This window comes from Oncorhynchus clarkii, chromosome 17, assembly GCF_045791955.1.
Source record: "Oncorhynchus clarkii lewisi isolate Uvic-CL-2024 chromosome 17, UVic_Ocla_1.0, whole genome shotgun sequence".
Lineage (NCBI taxonomy): Eukaryota > Metazoa > Chordata > Actinopteri > Salmoniformes > Salmonidae > Oncorhynchus > Oncorhynchus clarkii.
The window spans coordinates 54,143,702-54,162,655 of record NC_092163.1 but is presented as its reverse complement, the minus strand read 5'-3'; the positions used below and the strand labels follow the sequence as shown (position 1 = coordinate 54,162,655).

General features: G+C 42.1%; 1 protein-coding gene across 2 annotated transcripts; it reads right to left on the bottom strand.

The window, feature by feature from the left end:
* Positions 1–239: 239 nt before the first annotated feature.
* LOC139371129 (claudin 19) lies at positions 240–17,440 on the bottom strand. 2 transcript variants are annotated; one of them, XM_071111210.1, is made up of 5 exons: positions 16,410–17,440; positions 5,479–5,643; positions 4,743–4,827; positions 4,472–4,618; positions 240–1,452 (listed from the first exon to the last, which is right to left on the bottom strand). In XM_071111210.1, exons 1-5 carry the CDS (start codon positions 16,630–16,632, stop codon positions 1,404–1,406), a joined length of 669 nt encoding a protein of 222 aa, XP_070967311.1. In that variant the 5' UTR covers positions 16,633–17,440; the 3' UTR covers positions 240–1,403. The 2 variants fall into 2 exon arrangements, with proteins under 2 accessions (XP_070967311.1, XP_070967312.1); XM_071111211.1 differs by lacking the exon at positions 240–1,452 and adding an exon at positions 1,959–2,126 and having other exon boundaries at positions 16,410–17,341.
* Between the last annotated feature and the right edge of the window lie 1,514 nt (positions 17,441–18,954).

Here is an 18,954-nt window from a genome sequence, read left to right as displayed (position 1 = left end):
GTGGAAGAGAAAGTGGGAGAGGTGAAAGAGAGGGAGGTTGAAAAGGAGGGGTAAGGAGGTGTGAAATCATATCTGAACCCCAGGAGGAGGCCTTCGTAGACTCCTGACTCGTACTACTCTGTGTGTGTGTGTGTGTGTGTGTGTGTGTGTGTGTGTGTGTGTGTGTGTGTGTGTGTGTGCCTACGTGCGTGTGATGGTGGTGATGGTGTATGTGTGCCAAACAAAGCATGAACACAACGTTTTTATGCTCTTACTTTATTCTAAAAGAAACATACATGAGTATACTTCAAAAGAAATGATACTTAAAATAATAATAATGAATATTAGATGAAGAAAATGCATGGTAAATAAATGTAGGCAACAGAAAAACACGTTTGACCTGATTACATTCAGCAAACTGGCCGTTACTAAGTACAGTACCTGTACAGGAGACTGTGCTTTCAGCACCCGGAGTACAGAATAAATTGCCGTAGTCAATAACAAAACACATCTTCCATCCACACTAAATCATATTGGCACTTAACTAAATCGAATGCATGTATAGTAATATCCTCCATCTGGGCTACTGTACATGTACTTCTTCCAAACCGCCTCACAACTTTTACAAAGCGTGCCATCGCTCTCATCAGTTAGGGACGTTTAGGAATCTGTCTGTCTGTTGTTTTCTAAGTGGTGTACTAGCTACAGTACAGTACATATTCATGTTCAGAGATATAACTACATGCAACAGTTTGTCTGAATGGTACATTTCATGCAAGAGAAAAAGACGTCCACGGATATGTTTTACCAGATGTCCACATAGGATGTGACACTGTGGGATCCGTGTATAACAGTCAAAAACACATGTTATAAGGCACTGCAGTAGGGAATATGTAGTAGAAAGGCTGGAGGTGGTGGTAGAAACATCTGGGCACTTCTGTATTCTATGTTCTATAAACACACCCTGAATGACTTCCTCTCCCAGAAACTAAAGACAGACTACAGACAGAAAGAATCATAGATTCAGTTTTACTGGCTTTCAATTATCCAAATAGCAGTTATTTGTCATGTGTGAGCACAAATAACACCTGTGCAGAATACCATTTAATATTGCTTGTGTACAAAACTGATTCTAAAATACATTGACAAACATTTAACACATGGGCATCTTTAAGAAAGATACAGTACTAGCTACCCATTAGGGTTGGTCTGCAGATGTATTCAGTGTATTCTGGATTTATTTTGTTTGCTTTCTGAAAGTGTCTTTTCTATTGAAAGTGTCTTGTCTGCTTATGTTTTCTATTGAGAGTGTCTTGTCTGCTTCTATTTTCTTTGAGAGAGTGTGTCTTGTCTGTTTGTGTTAGACAGTGTCTTGCCTGTTGCCAAAAATCTAACACATCGTGGGGCCAAAGGAGTCGCCCAAACTATAAGTATTCCTCCTTTTTCTCTGGTGGGGAATGTTTAACATTTGGTCTGCAATTTAAAAGAAAAAACATGTTTCAGTAAATGTACATTTGAATACTTAGAGAACAAAACCAAAATGCACATTTCTACCAACCCAGAAATCACAGGATATTAGTGAAGCAGAAATCAACATAACATAATGACACGACAAGTCTCACGTGTTCAGTTAAAGTCCAGTCAATAAAAGATAAAAGGATATCATGGACTTTCTAGTAAAGGGTTCACAGGTTGAAATACAGTGAAATACTGCCCCTCTAGTCATAAGGGGTGGGGGGGGGGTCTAACCACCTAACCACACTTATCCTTTAAGAGTCTATATTTACAAACAGGCTCAGGAAGTGGGAGAAGGGAAGAAGCAATCTCTTAAAGGGGTGGCGGACATTGTGTCGACCCTTAATATCAGACACTGATAAGGAGCAGACATTTAGGAATGGGGTATGGGGTTGGAGGGAGGGAGGGAGGGAGGTAAGGGAGGGAGGGAGGGAGGGAGGGAGGGAGGGAGGGAGGGAGGGAGGGAGGGAGGGAGGAAGAGCAACAAATACTATAGTGGAGAGACAAAGGTCCAAATTTTGAATCTAGGAAGGAACAGGGAAAGGGGAGACAGTGAATGGAACTCGGACAGTCCTGGGGGACAGGCAGGGGTTGGTCAGTCAGGGAAACTAGTCTCACTCAACAACTCTGCCCTGAATTAGGGAAGAGAAGAAGACAGGCAGAGAAGAACAGCATTAGACGAGAGGAGACGAGAGGAGAGAGAGACACACATCAAGACCTCACCGATTCACCGTTACAGGAAGCTCTCTGGTATTAGTGGGTGAATGAGTGCTTGATATTGCATGCTAGGTAAGGAAAAATTAGAAGAGATGCTAGCTATCCAGGCTGCCCTAGATGTGAAGAGGTGCATGCTAGTTAGGCTGCGCTAGCTCTGTGATTAGTTACTGAGTGAAGATGGTTGAAGTGTTTTTGAAAGAGAAAGGTTGTTGATCCTAAATTAAGGGTTAAGGATGGAGAAATTGGTGGATGCTGATGAGTCACAGCGCACAGATCATTTGTAATGTAATTTGTTCTATGGCATGGAATTGATCAGATATTATGTCCAAATGTGTTGGGTTTATGATGGCTGGTTTTGCTTTGTTTTTCTGTTTTCTGTTTTTATTCTTAATAAAAGCCAATAAAGGGCCATGTTTTATAAACCATAAAGCAGGGTGTTAGACACGTAACCTTTCCAGGTTTCCAACTAGTTGCTGAACCTTTCTCTTACATTGAATAAAGAAACTGGTCGTGTTGAAACCAGAAACATGTTAATCTGACAGCTAGCAACTCTTGGCTTATTGTTGACATATACCTATTCATTTGAGGTTTGGGAGTTGAGGTCTTTAATAGAAACGTTTCTGGATAATATTGTTGATGGTGGTTCAGCACTTTATTGTTCATTTTGAAAACACTTAAACATATTTAAAATCATTGAAAATAAGAAAAAAGTAATGGCTAGTAAGTAAACTAGCTGTTTCAGATCAGTAAGACCTACTTTAGGTACACACAAAGTTACAAAAAACATAACAAATATTTATTTATTTTCTTTTGGCTTTTAGCTAGTTCAGTCACATTTGTAATTTGGTAATGACTCTTAGAGGACATCTGTTGTTGACAGGCTTGTAATGGTCAGCCTCCCCCTTTCATTTAGCAGAAGTGTAGGAGGTCCTTCAGACCTATGTACCCTCATTCTGAGTACAATGGAACACTCCATACACAAGGACTTTACTAAGGAGAGGGGCCAGATGACCAGAAAACGGGGGGCATGGAACAGTTCTTTTAAAAGTTCAATGGTTCTGTTAACGGAAGCACATTTAACCAACCCTTTTACCCAAATTAATTATGATCAAGAGCGATGAAGAGTCAGAGTTGTGGGTGGTGGATTCAAGCAGAGAAATGCGTGGGTTGAGTTGGGGTTCAGGAGGTCTAGATGGCCTGAGCAGAGGCTCAGTGAGTGACTGAAAGTACAGTATTTAGCATAGAATAGAGTAGTATAAAATAGAATTTCAATGTCCATTAAAAATGTATGTTTTATTTAAGAGTGTTTGCCTATAGAGCACACAAGGAATAAAAGCATGAGTTTAACTGAATCTGACGGTTTTTATAACAGTCGGTTTTTATAAGAGGTCAGCCAGTCTCTGAGGTATAGAACACATGGATGATGGATATTGGGTAGACTTGCACGGATGTGTTAACAAATGGAACGTGACGTTAAGGCATGCAATGACCGGCGACTCTCTCTCGTTAAAACAACATTTATTTTAGCTCACATATTTGACCCTTTTCTGTATATCTGATTCGAACTGATGACATCATAAAATGCTGCTTATCCAAACCGCATCAAAATAGCCCAGAGAAGATTTTCTGTTCTATTTGGAATGTCAGCCCTGTATGATGTCAACTATATTCGATTGGAATGTTAAAATGTGTTAGAAGACACAAAGCAACACACACATAGACACAGCTCCAACCAGCAAGTATAGGACATGCTAACCAAACCACGAAATTGTTTAATTTTTCTATGATCGTGTTTGTCCCACAATTTACCTTCAGGCATTCTGCCATAAAACAATTCCTATGTCTCCTCTACACAGTAATTACTTTTCCAATACTTGATTTAGTTACATTTAATTACTTTTAAGCCACATGCCAGATGTGATAAACATAAAACGCTTTAAAAGGATAATTGAGCAAAATGACCATTCTCTCAACGACATGTATTGCAATAAAATGTACAAGTTTCAGCTCAAGAATATGTTCCATAGAATAAATGGCATTATGTAATGTAATGTAATGTAATGTAATGTAATAAAAGCCTCTGAATTCCTAAAAGTTTCTAAAATCCAAAGGTGGAGACTGTGCTTGTGTGTGTGTGTGTGTGTGTGTGTGTGTGTGTGTGTAAGCTTTACACATCAGTTAAAGAGAAAAAGGGAGGAGCAAAGTGTGGCCTCTACTCTCTGTTTGGGTGGCTGCTGGGAGGGGGCAAGTTTACACGTACTCCCTGGCTGTGGATGGTTGTGATTGGCGGTAGTACTGCTGCCCTCGCCTCTCCTCATTAGAGCAGGAGCAGCACAGGAAGGATCCACCCAAAACCGTCAAGCTGGCCGCCGCCCATCCCACGAACAGGGCTGACCCAAACTCATACCTGCAGTGTAAATGGTCAAATCTGTCTTTAATATCCTTTTTTACAGTACTATTAGACATGTTATCTATTACTCAGAGACAAACTGAGTGGTAGATACAGTGTGTGACCAGTGTGATAGGGTTACCTGGCATTGACCGGCGTGTTTGGGTTGAAGAAATGATAGGACACCTGAGTTGCGTACCAGGACACGGACACCAGCGTACACAGACCTGCATAGAGAGGAAGAGAGAAAGAGAGAGGAGGGGGGAACAACATCACATTATGAATCTAAACAAGAACACACACACACACACACACACACACACACACACACACACACACACACACACAGTGCAGCAGTAAAAGCACTCTGTGTAATGACTCTGAGGTTGTTATTCTTTCTGTCAGGCTCATGGTTGTCTCTAAGGTCATGGAGCTAATGTGTCCAAAAATCACCACTTCCTGTTTACAGCTGGGACCCTTATTACCCAGAAGACCGCTGGTGAGAGTTTCTGATCAGAGGAATGCAAGACATGAGCCCTGAAAGACTGGTTCCACTCAAACAGTAAAAGTGAGAGTAAGATAGTGAACACTTATAAATGATAGAGATAACAAGCTCTTAAGTACAACTCACTGTAGTGCCTGAACCTTAAACTTAGGGAGTGGTACTTCACCAGTATATATTTTCTAATAGCCGATTAATTTGTGGGTGTTGAGGTGGTAAAAAAAACAGCAAGCTACACAGTATAGTGGTCACATGACTAACATTACACAGTGTAAATCAGTGTTATCATGCAGGTGCCCACACCCTTGCTCCAGAGTTCTGTTTGTTTCTTTAATCACATGACAGTCACATGGTGGTCACCTGATAGTGGTCTCACCTGCGAGTAGAAAGAGGGCTCCTCCAGACACAGCGATGAGCCCCTTGGAGGCGGGGTTATTGTCGCCCACCTTAGTGCACTTCATCCCCACCACACTCACTATCATTCCTATGAAGCCCAGCAGCACGGACACCACCATAAGAGCACGACACGTCTGGATGTGAACTGTGGATAGAGGGGGAGGGGTGAAAGAAGAGGATGAGAGAAGACAAAAGAATAGATGAAGGCAGAGAGATGGGAGAAGAGGTGAGAGGAGAAAAGAAAAGAGGGGAAATATATGAATATAGGGCAGAGTGGTAGCAGGGAGAGAAACAAGTGTTGAGAGGGTCAAGGGAATGACAGAAAGAGGGGAAGAGAGAGGACAACAGAATGGGACTGTTAAGGCAGTGGTACTCGGCTTCAGATGGCAAGGAGATCAGACAGACTACAGGGTACAAACAGAATATCTACACAGCCTGGTATATTTATGTACAAAATCTACATACAGCCTGGTATATATATATATATATGTATACATACAGTGGGGAGAACAAGTATTTGATACACTGCCGATTTTGCAGGTTTTCCTACTTACAAAGCATGTAGAGGTCTATAATTTTTTTATCATAGGTAAACTTCAACTGTGAGAGACGGAATCTAAAACAAAATCCAGAAAATCACATTGTATGATTTTTAAGTAATTTGCATTTGAGAGAGAGAGAGAGAGAAAGAGAGCGAGAATATCTACACACAGCCTGGTATATATACAGTGCATTGCATTACTCCATGACCTTTTGCCACATTTCAGGCTTCAAACATAAAGATATAAAACTGTATTTTTTTGTGAAGAATCAACAACAAGTGGGACACAATCATGAAGTGGAACGACATTTATTGGATATTTCAAACTTTTTTAACAAATCAAAAACTGAAAAATTGGGCGTGCTAAATTATTCAGCCCCCTTAAGTTAATACTTTGTAGCGCCACCTTTTGCTGCGATTACAGCTGTAAGTCGCTTGGGGTATGTCTCTATCAGTTTTGCACATCGAGAGACTGACATTTTTCCCATTCCTCCTTGCAAAACAGCTCGAGCTCAGTGAGGTTGGATGGAGAGCATTTGTGAACAGCAGTTTTCAGTTCTTTCCACAGATTCTCGATTGGATTCAGGTCTGGACTTTGACTTGGCCATTCTAACACCTGGATATGTTTATTTTTGAACCATTCCATTGTAGATTTTGCTTTATGTTTTGGATCATTGTCTTGTTGGAAGACAAATCTCCGTCCCAGTCTCAGGTCTTTTGCAGACTCCATCAGGTTCTTCCAGAATGGTCCTGTATTTGGCTCCATCCATCTTCCCATCAATTTTAACCATCTTCCCTGTCCCTGCTGAAGAAAAGCAGGCCCAAACCATGATGCTGCCACCACCATGTTTGACAGTGGGGATGGTGTGTTCAGGGTGATGTGCTGTGTTGCTTTTACGCCAAACATAACGTCTTGCATTGTTGCCAAAAAGTTCAATTTTGGTTTCATCTGACCAGAGCACCTTCTTCCACAAGTTTGGTGTGTCTCCCAGGTGGCTTGTGGCAAACTTTAAACAACACTTTTTATGGATATCTTTAAGAAATGGCTTTCTTCTTGCCACTCTTCCATAAAGGCCAGATTTGTGCAATATACGACTGATTGTTGTCCTATGGACAGAGTCTCCCACCTCAGCTGTAGATCTCTGCAGTTCATCCAGAGTGATCATGGGCCTCTTGGCTGCATCTCTGATCAGTCTTCTCCTTGTATGAGCTGAAAGTTTAGATTTGCAAAGATTTGCAGTGGTCTGATACTCCTTCCATTTCAATATTATCGCTTGCACAGTGCTCCTTGGGATGTTTAAAGCTTGGGAAATCTTTTTGTATCCAAATCCGGCTTTAAACTTCTTCACAACAGTATCTCGGACCTGCCTGGTGTGTTCCTTGTTCTTCATGATGCTCTCTGCGCTTTTGACGGACCTCTGAGACTATCACAGTGCAGGTGCATTTATACAGAGACTTGATTACACACAGGTGGATTGTATTTATCATCATTAGTCATTTAGGTCAACATTGGATCATTCAGAGATCCTCACTGAACTTCTGGAGAGAGTTTGCTGCACTGAAAGTAAAGGGGCTGAATAATTTTGCACGCCCAATATTTCAGTTTTTGATTTGTTAAAAAAGTTAGAAATATCCAATAAATGTCGTTCCACTTCATGATTGTGTCCCACTTGTTGTTGATTCTTCACAAAAAAATACAGTTTTATATCTTTATGTTTGAAGCCTGAAATGTGGCAAAAGGTCGCAAAGTTCAAGGGGGCCGAATACTTTCGCAAGGCACTGTATATACAGTTGAAGTCGGAAGTTTACATACACTTAGGTTGGAGTCATTAAAACTAGTTTTTCAACCAATCCCCACATTTCTTGGAAAGAAACTATAGTTTTGGCAAGTCGGTTAGGACATCTACTTTGTGTATGACACAAGTCATTTTTCCAACAATTGTTTACAGACAGATTATTTCACTTATAATTCACCATATCACAATTCCAGTGGGTTAGAAATGTACATGCACTAAGTTGAATGTGCCTTTAAACAGCTTGGAAAATTCCAGAAAATGATGTCATGGCTTTAGAAGCTTCTGATAGGCTAATTGACATCAATTGGAATCAATTGAGTCAATTGGAAGTGTACCTGTGGATGTATTTCAAGGCCTACCTTCAAACTCAGTGCCTCTTTGCTTGACATCATGGGAAAATCAAAAGAAATCAGCCAAGACCTCAGAAAAACAATTGTTGACCTCCACAAGTCTGGTTCATCCTTGGGAGAAATGTCCAAATGCCTGAAGGTACCACGTTCATCTGTACAAACAATAGTACGCAAGTATAAACACTATGGGACCATGCAGCCGTCATACCGCTCAAGAAGGAGACGCATTCTGTCTCCTAGAGATGAGCGTACTTTGATGCGAAAAGTGCAAATCAGTCCCAGAACAACAGCAAAGGACCTTGTGAAGATGCTGGAGGAAACAGGTGCAAAAGTATCTATAGCCACAGTAAAAGGAGTCCTATATCGACATAACCTGAATGGCCGCTTAGCAAGGAAGAAGCCACTGCTCCAAAACCGCCATTAAAAAGCCAGACTACGGTTTGCAACTGCACATGTGGACAAAGATCGTATTTTTTCGAGAAATGTCCTCTGGTCTGATGAAACAAAAATAAAACTGTTTGGCCCTAATGACCATCGTTATGTTTGGAGGAAAAAGGGGATGCTTGCAAGCCGAAGAACAACATCCCAAACGTGAAGCACTGGGGTGGCAGCATCATGTTGTGGGGGTGCTTTGCTGCGAGAGGGACTAGTGCACTTCCCAAAATAAATGGCATCATGAGTGAGGAAAATGATGTGGATATATTGAAGCAACATCTCAAGACATCTGTCAGGAAGTTAAAGTTATATATAAAATATCTACACAGCCTGGTATATGTATTTAAAATATCTACACAGCCTGGTATATACATGTAAAATATCTACACAGCCTGGTATATAAAATATCTACACAGCCTGGTATACACATATAAAATATCTACACAGCCTGGTATATATATAGGTATATCATATCTACACATATTAAATGTCTAGATTTCTCATGGGTTAAATTGGGGCAGAACAGGAGTGGAACTGTCACGCCCTGAACTTAGAGAGACTTTTTATTTCTCTATTTGGTTAGGTCTGGGTGTGATTTGGGTGGGCATTCTAGTTTTATATTTCTTTGTTGGCCGGGTAGGGTTCTCAATCAGAGGCAGCTGTCTATCGTTGTCTCTGATTGGGAGTCATACTTAGGCAGCCTGTTTTCCACCCTAGTTTGTGGGGTCTTGAGTTTTCACAGCAGCTGTCTAGCCCTGCAGAACGTTACGGTCGTATATGTTTTGTTGGTTTGTCGGTGTTTCATTATTAAATTATCATGAACACTTTCCACTCTGCGCTTTGGTCTCACTCATTCAACGACGGACCTAACAGGAACAGAGATTTCTGTGCAAAACATCACTGGAAAAGCAACCAATCAAAACACAACCACCACATTGTAAACCAATATGAAAGCAGAAGTCAACTTCTTAAGAAAACGTTTTAACACAAAACTGGAGACAAAAAAAAGACATATTATCCTCCTCTCTTCGTTCTCCCTCACTCATACTATCTGCCTCTTTGTCTCTCATCTCCTTATTGTTTTCTCTGTCTTTCTCTCTATCCTTCTATCTCGCTCTCTCTCCCTCTCTTCTCTTTAAGAACTCATTTTGTTTCCCACTTCCATGGTACACAATGGAATAATAACATCAGTCTTAGACTTAACTGTCCCACTCAATCATTCAAAATCAAACCACAGGGGTTTCACCGCTCAGTTTTCCATGGATAACACACACATAACTCAGTGGGCGGGACATTTGACATATTTACTCATTCACACACGCACACACACAAATGCATAAACATACGGATACATTCTGTGGGAGGAAACGACGTGCACACAGAAACATACATACTCATTTTCTGTCACACACACACACACACTGTAGGAGGGCCCGTGTTACATGTTTCACACAGTGGGATTAGTGTGGCTTTGTCACAAAGCGGGATTGTTTTCACAGGGTTGTCGCCACGGTGATCAGACACTGCGGCCTGCAACACACACTCACACAGCAGCCCTGACAACAGAGACTCCACTAACAGAATGTGAAAAAAAACACCAGTACAACACTAATACTGCGTTAATGCACTCACCAAGACCTTACAAACTGCAGACAAGACACCAAGTTCACAGCTCAATGTTAGATCAACACGAGCATTAACCATGAACACAGCAACACATATCTGCATCATACATTACACATTTCTACAGTGTTGCCAACAAATGAAACTACAACAATATATAAAGATTCATTTGCCACTAGTAGAGCCCTTTCAATCCCTGAACATCACCCCTAACAACACACAAGACAACAGACTGTAAAACCACAGCTACTGCCAAGAACTGACAGTGCAAAACTACAATTATTTACATTTGAGTCGTTCAGCAGACACTCTTATCCAGAGCGACTTACAGTAAGTAGCAAGTGCGTATATTTTCATGCTTTCTTCGTAATGGTCCCCAATGGGAATTTGACCCACAACCCTGGTGTTGCAAGTGCCATGCTCTACCAACTGAGCTACACTGGATTGTAATCTCTCAGCAGATCAAATTACTGTAGAATAGGATATGATAGAATATAATAGAATAGGATATGATAGAATAGAATAGAATAGGAGAACTACATAGTAAAATTGAATACTGACACTGACAGTGTGAGAAAATATATGTAAAATACCACTGAGAACAATAGCCTTTCCAACAAACTTAAGTCATAATTTACATTGATGGGAAAACACTCTGAAAGGGCTAGTGATGGGAAGATGGCCTTTGAACTTAGATTTATGTGTGGCAGGATCTACTTCAAGGAGAATTTTAATGGTTTATGAGAGAAAGAGGTTTTATTTTCTCTTTCTCCATTCTCTCTTTCATCCAGTGTGTGGGGAGTTTGGGCTGGCTGTACAAGGCACCACTCTGATCAACGGACTAATAGAGGAGTCAAGGACGTGTGTGTGTTCCTCCCACTATACTCTACCCTGTGTCAATGCTGGTAGGCACAAGCTGTGTGTGTGTGTGTGTGTGTGTGTGTGTGTGTGTGTGTGTGTGTGTGTGTGTGTGTGTGTGTGTGTGTGTGTGTGTGTGTGTGTGTGTGTGTGTGTGTGTGTGTGTGTGTGTGTGTGGATATGGACGATGGAAATTGTCCTTTGTGGGATGATTTGGGACTTCATACGTAACAATGGTTTGCCCACTCCATTAAAACAGAAAAACATTCAAACAACTACCTTCATTCTATTAATGTAAATGTCAGTGTGACACAAGCTTTGTGGAATAGTGTAGAATAAGCTTAGGGGCACTGATATATGGATGATGATTGTCATGTGAGCCTTCAGCCTTAGAAGCATATTTGACATCTACAGCACAAAGGGCCATAGCAGCACTCCTGTCCAGTAGGAGGGGAACAAAACACAAACTGAATAGCTATAGACAGAGAGAGAGAGAGAGAGATACTAGAGAGAGAGAGACAGCGAACTACTGGAAAGAGAGAGAGAGAGAGAGAGAGAGAGAGAGAGAGAGAGAGAGAGAGAGAGAGATACTGGATAGAGAGACAGACAACTACTGGAGAGAGAGAGAGAGAGAGAGAGAGAGAGAGAGAGAGAGAGAGAGAGAGAGAGAGAGAGAGAGAGAGATACTGGATAGAGAGACATCTAACTACTGGAGAGAGAAAGAGAGACAGCGAACTACTGGAGAGAGAGAGAGATACTGGAGAGAGGGAGAGAGAGAGAGAGAGGGGGAGAGAGCGATATACTAGAGAGAGAGAGAGGGGGATACTGGATAGAAAGACAGCAAACTACTGGAGTGAGAGAGAGAGAGAGAGAGAGAGAGAGAGAGAGAGAGAGAGAGAGAGAGAGAGAGAGAGAGAGAGAGAGAGGGACAGCAAACTACTAGAGAGAGAGCGAGAGAGAGAGCGGGATACTGGATAGAAAGACAGCAAACTACTGGAGTGAGTGAGTGAGTGAGTGAGTGAGTGAGTGAGTGAGGGAGAGAGAGAGAGAGAGAGAGAGAGAGAGAGAGAGAGAGAGAGAGAGAGAAAGGGAAAGAGAGAGAGAGAGAGAGCGAGGGAGGGTGGGTAGGAGAGGGAGATGAACAATGTGTGCACGTACATAGCTGCTACTATCTCTACTGATGACCTCACAATAGCCAGCAGGATAACAGGGGATGAGAGCATGGTGTGATGGGAGGGGGGACATCAGACCATCCACCATCTCATCAGTCTGTGTGGGCTGGTGGTAAGATATTCCACTGTAATATCCAGAGCTGTATAGAGTTCAAACTATCCCTCCATGTTGCCACCAAACATTATTTGACAGTTCAAATGTTTACCTAGACAATACTGTAAATATCGTTGATGTCAGTATAGATGTCATTGTGCCAATATGGAGTCTCCTGCCCAGGTTATTCTGTATCTCCGACCACACCATAGTCTGTGTATTCATTAGACTGTAGGAGAGAGTGCTCTACGACTTGGACAGTATTCAACACTAAGCTGTCAAGAAAAGAGAACCCTCTTTGATGTTCACCTCAAAAGGATACCCTGGTCCTGAAACCTGGCAAAACCAGTTGCACTCATCTAACAGTAGTACAGTAACTTAGCTGTACAGTGCTTCTTCTTCCCCAGAGCCAGATAGGGAGAGTTTGGACATTATTCTGTCATCCAAAAAGCATGATGTCACTGAGATGACATAACATGATTCCATGGCAGCCATTTTAGCATCTTCTGGAAAATGTTGACACATTAGTGATTGAACAGAAGCAGCAATATGGCATCCATCTCTGAAGTTGGCTACAATTTACCTACAGTTGAAGTCAGAAGTTTACATACACACATTTTGCCACAACTTTGGAAGTATGCTTGGGGTCATTGTCCATTTGGAAGACCCATTTGCGACCAAGCTTTAACTTCCTGACTGATGTCTTGAGATTTGCTTCAATATATCCACATAATTTTCCTACCTCATGATGCCATCTATTTTGTGAAGTGGACCAGTCCCTCCTGCAGCAAAGCAACCCCACAACATGATGCTACCACCCCCGTGCTTCACGGTTGGGATGGTGTTCTTCAGCTTGTTCGCCTCCGGCTTTTTCCTCCAAACACAACGATGGTCATTAGGGCCAAACAGTTTTATTTTTGTTTCATCAGACCAGAGGACATTTTTCCAAAAAGTACAATCTTTGTCTCCATGTGCAGTTGCAAACCATAGTCTGGCTTTTTAATGGCGGTGTTGGAGCAGTGGCTTCTTCCTTGCTGAGCGACCTTTCAGGTTATGTCGATTTAGGACTCATTTTATTGTCGATATAGATACTTTTGTACCTGTTTCCTCCAGCACCTTCACAATGTCCTTTACTGTTGTTCTGGGATTGATTTGCACTTTTCGCACCAACGTACGCTCATTTCTAGGAGACAGAACGCTTCTCCTTCATGAGCGGTATGACGGCTGCATGGTCCCATTGTGTTTATACTTCCGTACTTTTGTTTGTACAGATGAACGTGGTACCTTCAGGCGTTTGGAAATTGCTCCCAAGGATGAACCAGACTTGTGGAGGTCTTTTCTGAGGTCTTGGCTGATTTCTTCTGATTTTCCCATGATGTCAAGCAAAGAGGCACTGAGTTTGAAGGTAAGCCTTGAAATACATCCATAGGTACACCTCCAATTGACTCTTATTATGTCATTTAGCCTATCAAAAACTTCTAAAGCCGTGACATAATTTTCTGGAATTTTCCAAGCTGTTTAAAGGCACAGTTAACTTAGTGTATGTAAACTCCTGACCCACTGGAATTGTGATACAGTGAATTATAAGTGAAATAATCTGTCTGTAAACAATTGTTGGGAAAAAGACTTGTGTTGTGCACAAAGTAGATGTCCTAACCGACTTGCCAAAACTATAGTTTGTTAACAAGAAATTTGTGGAGTGGTTGAAAAACGAGTTTTAATGACTCTAACCTAAGTGTATATAAACTTCCGACTTCAACTGTATATTGTTTAATGACCCTGTTGTGTCCTGTATAGCACCAGTGCTTGTGTGGTATTGTACACTGCCTAGTGCAGTACAGAGGTTTCATTCACTGCAGAGCCCAGAGAACTGAGAGCTTCGATGGTTTGTGACCAATACCAGGCAGTATCTGCCTCTGAGACTCTGAGACAGCAACAAGTAGAAGAACTGTTCATTCAGCACCACTGTTCAGACTATAGTGAAACAAAGCAGGATAAGACGGTGTAAAAAACCTCAAGATACTTCTGGAATTGTTCTATCTGTACAAGGAGTAGTATCCTGATTTATATCCTTCTAGTGTGCAGATCTTGACATAAGTCTCTCCGAACAGTTTCTCACAGCTTCGATATGTTTACATTGTCACAGGTTTTGAAAATGAATTGCCTTTTTAAGGGCAATTAATCAGAATCTGAAAAAAGTCCATCAGTTTCCACTGCAGTGCTTTGGTACACTCCACCACTGCAACAACACAGTCTGGTGAACAACTAGACCTCATCACATGTTCCTCATGCTGTGTAGTGAAGGAGAAGGGTTCATTTAGCACAATATGAAAAGCACCTGCAGGAACTGCCTAACACACACACACACACACACACACACACACACACACACCATTACACATGCTTGAGCACACACACACTTTGTATCCAAGACCAGTACTGAGTCTGAAATACCATAACAGGAAGAGATGTTGGTAAGACCATGAGTTCACTCAACAGTGGAAAAGAGTGAGTACGTGCCAAATGGTTCAGTTCATTGATTTCATCTCTTAGCCTGGTTCCTCTCTACCCGGCACAGCCAGAAGAGGACTGGCCACCCCTCATAGCCTGGTTCCTCTCTACCCGGCACAGCCAGAAGAGGACTGGCCACCCCTCATAGTCTGGGTTTCTGTACAGCACTTTGTGACATCAGCTGATGTAAGAAGGGCTTAAAAATGAATTTGATTGATTGAAATTTGATTTGTTACCTGACCTACACTCAACAACATGCCTTGCTTGACCAGACAGCAACAAGTAGCAGAAGCCATGTTAGTATTGCATGGGGTAAACTTTTCAAAAGTTGGTACCAAAGTGTGTTATGCTGTTTGCTCTCACTCGCTCGTTTTCCACTCACACAAACACACACACAGGGTGTGTTAGGGCCGGACAGGAACAATGCGTGTGTGTGGGGAAGACAGAGCACATTCTGAGAATATCTCTGATGTTTGGCTCAACACTGGGCTTTTCTTCTCCAAACAACCACTATTCATCACAGGGACAATACTCTGTTTTTATTACTCCGATGAGCAAAGGAGACCAAGCTCGAGCTCACCACTCGCAGAAAATGTTTTGATATAATGAATTGCACAGCGGCCAAACGTTAGCCTGATTTGTTGTTTTGGGGCGGTGTGGGTCACAGGGAGTAACATGCGTATCCGTGTCTCTTAATAAAACTAAAACAAAAACAGAAAACTCCAAAGGGTGTCGACCATTCTGATTTACAGACAAATTATTTGACCAAGTCCTCCCCCTGTAGCTTTTCATTACCCTAATGGGGTAATCAGTGGAGAGAAAAGACGGGTGAATTTATGTCATCTGCCTGCCATTAATTATGAGTCAGTAGGTCTATGCTAAACAGATTGGAGATGCCAGGAACCTCATATTCAGGGCTAATTTATGCCTGAACCCCACATTCCTCTCTCCCTCTCTCTCTCCCACTCTCTCTTTCTTTCTCTCTCCCTCTCTCTCTCTCTTTCTCTCCCTCTACCTCTTTCTCTCTTTCTCACCCCTCCCTCCCGCCCTCCCTACCTCCTTCCCTCCCTCTCCTAATTAAACATGCCAACAGCAGCACTTTTTATCTAATAGATTTATGCCTGACTTTAATGTGTTCCAGACAGTTGGATTAGTTAGATTGTTTTATGAACTGTTTATGCATTCAGTTGCTGAATCATACAAATAGTCTAATTGATCATTTGATCATGATGTTTCTTCAAACACTTCCTCTATAAATCAACCCAGTTAATTGCCCGTGTTGGGAATCGGGTAAACAGATCTGTTATGAGTGAATAAGGCATCTCATAATGACCAACTCCAGATACACAACTGTCCATAACAGGATCTCTCTCTCTCTCTATACATATATATATATACATATAGAGAGAGAGAGAGAGAGCGGATTTGTTCAAGATGCAATGCTGGGGCAGGGAAAGAGAGAGAGAAATATAGAAAGACAGATAATGACAGGTCACAAGTGTAGGAGTGATCGTTATGATGTCCTACTCACCGTCCAGTGACAGCATGGAGTCAAACACCTTGCACTGCACCTGTCCTGTACTCTGGGAGGCACAGCTCATCCACAGGCCCTCATAGAGCCCCACCGCCGTGATGATGGCGTCGCCCGCGTACGAAGACTGCTTCCACTGGGGCAGAGCCGTGGTGGAGATGATGCCTATCCAACCACCCAATGCCAGGAAGTAACCCAGTAACTGGAATCCTGAGTTTGCCATCCTGTCTTTATGTCTATCTGTTATAGACTGTCTCTAGCTTTGTTTTTCTCTCTTACTCTCTGGTTACTTCTTGTTCTTTCTTTCTAAATGTATAGCTTTCTTTCCTTTTTATTTATCTGTCCTCTTTCTGTCCTCCTTTTCTTTGGCTACTATTTTGTCCTCTTCAGAACACCTGAAGCAGTCTCGCTTCCACACACAGGTAATACTGTTGGCAGAGTGAAACACAGAACTCCCCCAAACTGTTTCTCAGAGCTCCCGTTGTCTATCAGAGCCACAGAAGCAAAAGTCAAACACCCCTTTACAGACAATCCAGATTTCAGCACTACCCCAGGCACTCTCTCAGTGGTCTCTTTCGTTTCTCTTTCTTCCTCTGGTCTCCTTTCTGGTCACTGTCCGCTCTCTCTGAGCATCTCCTTCTCTCTGCTCTCTCTCACACATCTGGCGTTCTCCTCTCTCTCTTTCGCGCTCTCTATCTCTGTCTCGCTCTCTCTCTCTCTCACTCTCTCTCTCTGTTTATTTCTCTTTCTCCTGTTGGAAGTGTGTATGTCCGGGTCTTGAGGTTGACCAGACTGCTCTTTCCTGGTTGTCTGGGGTGATCAGGTCGTCAGGCTCGGTCACTACGCTCACTAGGCTTCCTCAGATACGGCATGGTTTCACCCTGACTTTCTATCTCTCTCTTTCTTTCATCAACACTCTTTCCATCTGCTCCGCACTTCGAGGGCTGAACAAGGGTTTAGAGAAAAAAAATAGAAAAAGTTTATGTACACAGAAATCCCCTAACAGGCTGGGCACAGAGGGGTCAAGAGCTGAGCTCTGATTGGCCCTTCAGTGTTCTAGGAACGCCCAATGGGAAGGGAAGAGGATAGGGGGCAGGATGGGGGTAAGGGGGGTTTAAGGAAAGCGAGCGAGCACGAGAGAGAGAGAGAGAGAGAGAGAGAGAGTGAGATAGAGAGAGAGAGCGAGAGAGAGAGAGAGAGAGAGAGAGAGAGAGAGAGAGAGATTATACTGAGTGGAGTTCAGAGGTAAAGCAAAACCACACAACACAAAACTCTCTTTCCAAGCAAGAAGACCTCCCATAGCAGTCAAACCCAAAGCATCACAACTTTTACCAATGCCTGTAGACTTTCTATGCTCTCAACTTCCATTACACAATATAATTTATATTAAGGAAAGTCTATAATGATATATTTATTTTTTACATGTTTTTACCTTTATTTAACTAGGCATGTTAGTTAAGAACAAATTCTTCTTTTCAATGACGGCCTAGGAACAGTGGGTTAACTGCCTTGTTCAGGGGCAGAACGACAGATGTTTACCTTGTCAGCTCAGGGATTCAATCTTGCAACCTTTAGGTTACTAGTCCAACGCTCTAACTGCCACTCCTATGACTAGGAGCAATTGAAAGTACACATTTCTGAAAGTTGTCTTTGCATTCTGTAGTGTTTTGTTTCGTCTGTTGTTAGTTGTTGTCTGGTCTACCAGATATTAGATGTTGTCTGATCTACCAGATGTTAGATGTTGTCTGGTCTACCAGATGTTAGAAGTTGTCTGGTCTGCCAGATGTTAGAAGTTGTCTGGTCTACCAGATGTTAGATGTTGTCTGGTCTACCAGATGTTAGATGTTGTGTTGTCTGGTCTACCAGATGTTAGATGTTGTCTGGTCTACCAGATGTTAGATGTTGTCTGGTCTACCAGATGTTAGATGTTGTCTGGTCTACCAGATATTAGATGTTGTCTGGTCTACCAGATGTTAGATGTTGTCTGGTCTACCAGATGTTAGAAGTTGTCTGGTTTACCAGATGTTAGATGTTGTCTGGTCTACCAGATGTTAGAAGTTGTCTGGTTTACCAGATGTTAGAAGTTGTCTGGTTTACCAGATGTTAGAAGTTGTCTGGTTTACCAGATGTTAGAATTTGTCTGGTTTACCAGATGTTAGAAGTTGTCTGGTTTACCAGATGTTAGAAGTTGTCTGGTTTACCAGATGTTAGAAGTTGTCTGGTCTACCAGATGTTAGAAGTTGTCTGGGTTACCAGATGTTAGAAGTTGTCTGGTTTACCAGATGTTAGAAGTTGTCTGGTTTACCAGATGTTAGAAGTTGTCTGGTTTACCAGATGTTAGATCTTGTCTGGTCTACCAGATGTTAGATGTTGTGTTGTCTGGTCTACCAGATGTTAGAAGTTGTCTGGTTTACCAGATGTTAGATCTTGTCTGGTCTACCAGATGTTAGATGTTGTGTTGTCTGGTCTACCAGATGTTAGATGTTGTCTGGTCTACCAGATGTTAGATGTTGTCTGGTCTATCAGATATTAGATGTTGTCTGGT